The 9,277-nt window shown below is 40.2% G+C and overlaps 1 protein-coding gene across 1 annotated transcript; it reads left to right on the top strand.

The window, feature by feature from the left end:
- Window positions 1-634: 634 nt before the first annotated feature.
- Window positions 635-9,265, top strand: LOC142053077 (heterochromatin-associated protein MENT-like). The gene is made up of 7 exons (XM_075084172.1): window positions 635-811; window positions 1,907-1,993; window positions 3,606-3,743; window positions 5,645-5,762; window positions 6,102-6,244; window positions 7,617-7,784; window positions 8,676-9,265. Exons 1-7 carry the CDS (start codon window positions 644-646, stop codon window positions 9,075-9,077), a joined length of 1,224 nt encoding a protein of 407 aa, XP_074940273.1. The 5' UTR covers window positions 635-643; the 3' UTR covers window positions 9,078-9,265.
- Window positions 9,266-9,277: the final 12 nt, after the last annotated feature.

The raw sequence follows: 9,277 nt of genomic DNA, 5'->3' as shown, positions 1-9,277 counted from the left end.
GCCAGCAGAAAACCAGGGAAAATCTGTTGTTTAAAAAAGGAACTGTTTGGGGTTGTATGTAAGATACAAGAGTTTACCTGAAAAACAGTAATTAACAAATTCAGCTACAGCTTCCAAATGTGGGTTTACCTACACCAAGTACATATAAAAATCTGCAGATCTCTAGTAGCCTTCAAGATATACATAGTGAATTGCATGAATTTACCATGTTTTCTTCAGCAGAAAATAATAGCACAGGAAGTTTAAAGAAATAGAAGAAGGCTCAAAGCAGCACAGTGAGAAAATATTCTGTTTCTCTCCCTCAGAATCAAAGAATAATTCTGTGAAACTTAAGCAAAAGGGCTTTTGAAACAAAGTTGGTCTGCGAAAACATGTCTAGCTAAAATTGTGCTCATCTGGTGAAGAACCAGTAAAAGAGCTGAGGACATTGAGGAGTGATGGAGACGGGAAAAATTATGCAGGTCTTAAAGAGACCTACTAGCCAATTGTACTTGGTTTCTGTGCAGTATTTTACCCATTACAGGGACACCCTCACACTGTATTTGAAAGGGTGCACGGAATCTCCCACTAGCAGCTTTCTGTTTTTTAAAAGTGCAGCAGCACTCATCACCTCTCTGACACTCATCTGTCTCAGGCTGTATCAATGGAGTCTCTGTCAGTGTCAACCAACAGCTTCACTCTGGACCTTTACAAAACACTGAACGAAACTTCCAAAGGCCAAAACATTTTCTTTTCCCCTTGGAGTATTGCAACTGCTCTTGTCATGGTCTACCTGGGGGCAAAAGGTGACACTGCAACCCAGATGGCTGAGGTAAGCTCTGAAATTAGCAGTACATCACCTTACAGGAGGTTCCCACTTAAATTGCATTATTCTTCTGCCTATGGGGAACAGAAAGGAACAACATGGGAGAACAGTGACCTGCCATAATGTTGGGTACAGGAAATAACCAGTTACAGCACCAGCAGTCCTGCGGGTCACTGTTCTTCCACTTTATTTCCAAGATCTCCCTGCTCTGCATTACCCCTACACTTAGCTTAGACATACAGTTCCCAAAGCATTGCAGATGGTCTGCCAGATAGAAGTTATTGACATTAGAGACTACTACTGGTCTTGCTTGGAAATCTACCTTCTATTTCAATTGCCTTTTGAACAGAATAATTCACCTGATATAGTGCTTAAATAGTAATAAAGAGACAGCTTTATTAGCAAAATTAATATGGAGCTAAGAAAATCTAAAAAAAAAGGAGCGCCAGAGATAAAATCACTGCTTCTAGACCCCAGCTGGTTCTGCAAGCAGCGTATCTGTTTTCTTATACTGCATACCAAAGTTAGTAAGCCCTCCTGAGCACATGTTGGGTTGCAAAGGAGCAGTACAAATATCTTTGCTTGTGGCATAGTTAGCCCATAAATAAGGTAATTCTCCCATGAATAATGGAGACATACTACTACTGAAAATATGATTTCACTTATACCTGCTTTAGTAGAACTTTTCAGTCTTATACTCTTTTAGGTTATATGCATTTACTTAAACACATTAAATGTATAATTTTACATTTCTGTCCCAGTAGTAAGACTCTGAAGTGCACTATGCTCTTTGTTGTGCTTGGTCATCTGAAAATAAACTCCATGTAGCCAAGCATGAACTGACATTTGTCTAAATAAATGCGTATTTGAGCCATAATATTGACCTATTATTAAGCAGTAAATGTGACTAAAATCTATATAATAGTGATACAGTTATAGAGACGAAATCAAGAGTAAGGTCTTGTCCTCAGTAACTTTTAATAGACTGTCTCTGGGCATGACTGGTGAATTACCATAGAAAACTAATGTAATTACATAACACTTGGGCACATTTATCTTCAAAAAACAACCTATCTTTACGAACATTTATTATCATCACAGGTTCTTCATTTTAACCAGACTGCAGGAGAAGAAGGTTCGTCTGAGACAATGAGGCCTTCTCTGGGGAGACCAAAGAAAAAAAAGATGGTATTTATTATAATAAAAGACTCAGAGGAAAAGTCTCTGAGAAAGGGATAGTTCATCACAACTACTGCTTCAGTCTTCTAGCATGTACTTGTCTTCAGTCTATATCTACTGCCTCACTTCAGTAAGAACTAGATGTAGAAAGAGAAAAAGCAAACAAGCAGATAGCCTTACCATAAAAATCGTGAACTAAGGCCTTCAAAAGCAGAATGGAGACACTAACAGCATTTTGATTGGCCCTAATACTGTGTTACTTGGTTTTAGCTGGTCTATGGCAATACGAACTAATCAGTTGTCCTAATGTGCTTAGGACAATTCCCTCTCTTACGATCTTCAAGGGATTTTTTCTATAGTGAAGAACAACTACTGCGTTCACACCTGACTCCAGCCCTACCCAATAAACTCCCTTACACCTTTTTCATGCATGGACACATCAGACAAATACAATTCCCCTTTAAGTTAATGCATGTTGTTTCACCCTTGTTCATCAGCTCCTCAGAGACTTGCCACCAGGAGAAACTGGCCAGATCTTTTTCATCAAATTAAATCCCTAAGCACCAAAAGGCTTGTAAACTCAAACAAGCCATGTTTCTTTAGCATAGAAATGAAAAGAAAGCTCAAATAAACTAGATTAGACAAACTGGAAATAAAAGGAGGGAGAAGATTATATTATTCTCTCACCAGGTGGCAGGGGATGAATCTTCAAGATGAATCATTACATCCACATTCATTTTAGCAACTCACTGACTTTCTGAGTTGTAGCAAAGTCTGCGTAATCTGGTCTTTCAGGCATTTCCCTCCATTACCTCTTTGATCTGTTCCCATCCCCTTGCAAAGACCAGCCTCTATTATCTTGTGTCCTTTGGCTACCAAATTCTTTCCCAGGTGTCCCTCCTAGCAGCCTGTGCCTCAGCATGATTGCGAAAAGACCAGAGCAAGGAATGCTGCGTGACCAACTTTATGACAAGTCACTATGAGTCAGTGGCACAGACTCCCAATGTCTCATGTGCAGGGCATGGTATATGCCATAGAGGAGGAGTCTGCACCCAAGCAACTGGAGGAGAGCAGCTGACAGGTAGCAGCTTATTCCTCCGTTAGCGAAGCAACAGCTGGCAAGCAAGCTCATGCTCCCTAAAACCATGAACACTGATATCCAGGACAAGCTCCCTCCAAAATCCAAACAGCAACAGCAAAATTCATGTGAAACAGAGGAAATATGAGTAGTTGGTAAGTCCGTGCCCTGACATTAGCGTCTGCCAGAACAGAGCACCCCCTCAAAAGGCACAAGGCTGGCTTGATGGGTGCCTGTGACACTGAAAATTAGGCCTGACTATGACTGAAATGAGGAGATTCAACTTCCTGGGTACACCATCAGCTGATGTCCCCAAAGGTGTACACAGCACCGCAGAAACAGATCATCGCCCTACAGAGAGAAAACAATTTCTCCAGTTATACAAACTGCTGCAAACATACAACATACTCAAAAAAGAGCTCCATCCCCTGAAATTCCTTTTTAATTAAAAAAAAAACAAACAAGCTGTGCACTTTAAATTACCACAACAGATGCTTCAGACAGAAAAGAATTATTCCATATTAATTGGTGTCTCTCTCCAAGGATCCTGAGCACAAGAGAGCTCAAAACATTCACTCTGGCTTCAAAGAACTCCTGTTTACCATCAACAAACCCAGAAGCACCTACTTGCTGAAGAGTGCCAACCGACTGTATGAGGAAAAGACCTACCCATTACTGCCTGTGAGTTGAACATTTTTACTTATGAATATTTGGACATTAAGAGGTATTGTCAACAGAGATGATAAAAATTTTCCAAATGAGAGCGCTGTGGTTTCAGGGAGAACATGAGGACAGCCATACGGGGCTAGCCTTCCACAGGCAAGAGGTCCATTTGTCTCCAACAGCGGTCAAGAGTTTAGGAAGTGTACGGGAACAAGGCACACTGTGTAGTGATGCTTCTCCAGAATATTCTCTGGTCACCAAGCAATCTGCAGCTCAGGGACTTCCTGTACCAGACAGCATGTCTACTAACAGACCTTGATGAGCTGTTCTTTCATGAATTTGCAGACTTGCCTTTTGAATCTACCACAACCCTCACCACCAGGAGTTCCACAGCTGAACTATACACTGTAGGAAGTGCCTGTGTTTTTTGAGCCTGCTACCTGTTGGCATCGTTATTGGTTCATTTTTCCTCCAAAGGATGCTTCTTCATACCTCTGGTCATCCTCCTCCCCTGTCTCTGTATCTTTTGTACTCTAGCGTTTCTGAGACTGGGGAGGCCAGAGCTGCATAGAGAACTCAGACAATGGCCACACCATAGCTTTATACAGTTGTATTCTGATATTCGCTTCTTTGTTCCCTACTCCTTTCTTTGTAACTCTTAACATTGTATTTGCCTTTTTGGCCACTATTGGGCATATTTTTTTCATGCAGCTGTCCATTATAGCTTCAACACCTCATTCCTGAACAGTAATAATCCCTCTCTGTAGTGTACCCTTCACTGGATCATTCATAAATGTTTTAATGTATGTATTTTAATGTATATATTTTAATGTAAATATTTAGACCTGTATTTTATAGAAGAAATATATTAGCACAGATCCCAGCACATATTCCTGTGGTAGTCCAGTAGTAATAACCCTTCACTGTGAAGACTATTTCCTCCTACTCTTGGTTTCCACTTGTTTAAACAAACAAGACCTGTCTCTGCAGTCCCATGGATGCAGGGCCTTTGGTGAAAAGTCTTACAACATGCCTTCTGGTAATTCAAACAGACTGTAATGGCTCAACCTTCTTACTCACATGCTTCCTGACACCTTCAAAAAACTCCCAACAGGTTTGTGATTTAGGACTTCCTATTACAAAGTGCTCTTGACACTCCTCCAATATGTCATGTTTATCCATATACGCCCACTACACCTATTCTATTCATTTGCCCCGTACAGACTCATGAGTTTGTAATTACTTGTGTCTTTGAAATATTTTTAAAAACTGACACTGTATTAATCATCTCACAATTTCTTGGAAGCTGGTTTTGAAGGAGATTACAGTTCTTTGATCTTGGGGTTTGTTTTGATCTCCTGAGTAATTAGTAATTTGCCCTTCTGAACACTTATTGCTCATTTTCTCCATAATCTCATGTACCAGAACATTCCCTTTATACCTGATCCTCTATTGTCGTCATAAACTCTTGGCAGGTTCCTCGCCTCTGAAGCAAACTAAAAGCCTTGTTTCAACTTTATATGAGACTATTCTTCCCTCTTGTACTGAACTCTACATCATAAAGCAGGAAAAAAAAGTATTTAAATGATATAAAATGTCACATAAACGATATAAAATATAAACTTGTGAAGAATGTTTGTTTCATGGGATATTTGAAAATTACGAATTTGCACTTTGGATTTCAAACACAAAAATCTGAAGTATCAGTTTCCTTGAGACTGAAGTTTGATCAGTCCTTACTTAGTATTTAGCATAGAATGTATCCGACCTTATTTTAAGGGTTATCGCGTTTCCAACAAGTTATATTTTCTTCAATTATGTATCAGCAGATTCTATAATCTGTTGAAGTCATTATTTCTAACATTTTTATAACTCCGATTTAACTAAATAAGCATACATTTACCAATTCTATTTTTCAGACATTCTTACAGCTCATTACAAGCTATTACAATGCAAAGCCTCAAGCTGTAAACTTTAAGACAGCTGCGGAACAAGCCAGAGAGCAGATTAACTCATGGGTTGAAAATGAAACTGAGAGTAAGTACCACTCTGATGGCTTCTTTCTGTGGCTCCACTCTGATTAGCAAAGGTTTTACTTCTGCATTCTTCAGCTGCTTGCAACCAATTTCACAAATGTCCAAGCTATCCCACTTTACCCATTTTCCAATGCTATTTAATACTGAAATTGCAATAAATATATTTTTAAAAAGTACTTTAAAAGCCATTTTTACCATATGTATACCATGAAAAATATACACTAAAAAAATCTCCTAAATGCAAACATTTTCGCTAGATAGGTAGGCACAAAAAAGGCACAATTAAAATTGGCGAGTTACACAGTCACACTGGAATAAGCCCTATTTTCTGTTTTTAAAGGGAAAATCCAGAATCTGCTGCCTGCAGGATCTCTCAATTCTCACACTGTATTGGTCTTAGTAAATGCCATTTATTTCAAAGGAAACTGGGAAAAGAAATTTCTGGAGAAAAATACTTCTGAGATGCCCTTCAGACTGAGCAAGGTAAATTCCTTGTCTATATGCCTATTGTCATATGTCAATACGTCTGTTACTGAAGAGCAAGAAAACTAAATATTTCACCTGCATTTTGTATGCCACTGCAACACTACTTATAGCTGGGCACGCGGTGCCAACTCAGGGAGAACGGCAATTGAGAAAATAAGTCAGCATTATCTTACTTATGCATATCCATGAGAATACGATTTTCACTTAATAGCTCTTCAGTACCAAAACACTTCAGAACACTGTGGTTTAGTAGCTCAAGGACAAGAGGCAATATCCGTAAGTAGCAGGGCGCCATTTTCAAAAGGGACCGAGCTGCTTTTGAGCGCAATCTTACACACCTAGGTCTCTTTTCTGCTTTTGAGACACAGTCTATACCCTGAGTTCAAGGAAACAGAATGAACTGTTCTTCTCTCACAGACTCTGGGTGTTCTGTAAAACCTCAGAGGACATTTTCATGGGTCTTTGTCATTTTAGCCCAGTGAGTGAGGATGATGAATTCAGTATACACTGAGGGCATGATATTGAGCTAACAGTATTTAAACGATCGTGTGCTGACGATTCACACTAGCTGACTGCATGTTTTTGGACTGTGTCAAAGGAGAGCAAAATTATTTGAAAAAGGAAGCATGTATTTTGTTTGACATAGATTACGAGTGCAAATACATTTTGTATGTCAGGCAATGAACAGCAATTGTGTCGATGTGACTATGTATCTGAAACCTACTACGCCACATGTGCAATTTTAGGATCTATCATGGCACAGAGTTCTGGTGGGCTGAGCTTGGCTGGCTGCCACGTGCCCACCAAGCCACTGTATCACTCCCCCTTCTCAACAGGACAAGGTGGGAGAAAAATAGGATGAAAAGTTCATGCATAGAGTTAAAGACAGGGAGATCATTTACCAATTACCATCATGGGCAAAACAGACTCGACTTAGAGAAATTAATTTAATTTATTACAAATCAATCAGAGTAGGATAATGAGAAACAAGACCAAATATAAAACACCTTCCTCCCACCCCTCCCTTCTCCCCGGGCTCAACTTCACTCCCAACTCTTCTACCTATCCCCAAAGCAGCATGGGTGGATGGGCAATGGGGAATGAGGGTTGTGGTCAGTTCATAATGCTTTGTCTATGCAGCTCCTTCCTCCTCATGTTTCTCCCCTGGTCCAGTGTGGGGTCCCACCAATGGGATACAGTCCTTTGTGTCCAGTGTGGATCCTTCCCACAGCCTGCAGTTCTTCAAGAACTGCTCCAGCTTGGGTCTCTTCCATGGGGAGTAGTCCTTCAGGAATGGACTGCTCCAGCATAGGTCCCCTGTTTTAAGAAATGAAGTAATGCTATTTTTTATGTCTGAATTTTTTCACAGACCAAGACGAAACTGGTACAGATGATGTTTCTGAGAGATACATTTTTGATACTCCATGAAACAACAATGAAATTCAAAATCATTGAGCTGCCATATGTGGAAAATGAACTCAGCATGTTCGTTCTCCTACCAGATGACATCAAGGATAACAGTACTGGTCTGGAACTGGTAACACTGACTTAACTGTTGCATTGCATACAACTATGAGACAGTAACAGAAACAGATGAAAAAAGTGAGGAAGAACAAGCTTCAAAATCAAAGTAGACTAGGTTCTGATGTGTGCATACTTTGTTTTACAAACTGTAACACTGATTTCTCAGAGTAGGATTCAGGGCATCTAATAACATTGCAAGCATAATATTTTACTTAGGGATACATCTAAAACCTATGTCCACAAAAGTGTCTTAGCCTATTTTGTGTCCTCTTCTCTATTGGCAGAATAGCACAAGGAAAGCAAGGACTAAATCTGAGTCACCATGCCCTAAAGTTCTCTTCTCCTGAGGGCTGTGTTAATTCATTTTATGTCATTTGCAGTCCAGATTTGCACCTGGTATTTTGTGGTGAGGTTTCTCAAACTAAGTGCTGACTACCCTGACCCAGAGGTATCAACAGCCACTCATGACCATGCCAGGATCAGTTTCAGATTTGAAATAGATCAGGGCAAATATCTTTTTATTTGTACCTGAGGTCTTATGCGTTCCACTTATTTACCACTACTAAGAGGAAAGTTATCCATATACACACATAGCAAGCACCTATGAATATCGAGTCACACATTGCAAAAAAGCAATATTCTTCACACCAGAAAAAAAAAACAACCAAACAACCTGAGGGTTCAGGCCTATACCTCACTGTCTTTAAGAAAATAAATAGTAGTATAAGTCACTCAGCACTTTACAGGATTATGCCCTATGAATATGGTGCACATTCCAGCTGTACCCACTGCTGGTAGCTGGGCTTTGTTTTACATGTTCTTGACGAGCGTTAAGACACTGGTGTGTGCATGTCTTGTCTCTGTCCTTTGCATTCCAACTATTTTCTTCCTCAACTCATTGCAGGTGGAAAGACAGCTGACCTATGAGAAACTGGCTGAATGGACCACATCAGCCAACATGATGAATGCTGAAGTGGATCTCTACCTGCCCAAGTTGAAGCTGGAAGAGAATTACAACCTTAAATCCGCTTTGAGCAGCATGGGGATACAAAATGCTTTTGACCCAGTTCAGGCTGATTTCACAGGGATGTCAGTGAAGAAGGATCTTTTCATCTCACAAATTATTCACAAAGCTTTTGTGGAGGTTAATGAAGAAGGTACCGAGGCAGCAGCTGCCACAGGTGTCCTGGTGCTAAGATCAAAAGCACCAACAATAACTTTTAAAGCTGACCACCCATTTCTCTTCTTCATTAGACACAACAAATCACAAACCATCCTCTTCTTCGGCAGACTCTGCTCACCCTAGTCACAGTTACTCCTTGCCCTGCAAAGCAGGAGGTATTCACTTGCCAGCTCAGGGGCAAATACCAAGACCTGGTGCCAGGTGCTTGGGGGATCTCTCTGCCTAGCATGCACACCTATTGGAGTTCATTTTTGATATTTATACATGACAGTTAACACACCACACCTATCTAATACATAATCATTGACCTGACTGAGCACCCT

This window comes from Phalacrocorax aristotelis, chromosome 2, assembly GCF_949628215.1.
Source record: "Phalacrocorax aristotelis chromosome 2, bGulAri2.1, whole genome shotgun sequence".
NCBI classification, from domain to species: Eukaryota; Metazoa; Chordata; class Aves; order Suliformes; family Phalacrocoracidae; genus Phalacrocorax; species Phalacrocorax aristotelis.
This window is presented reverse-complemented; position numbering and strand designations above follow the sequence as displayed.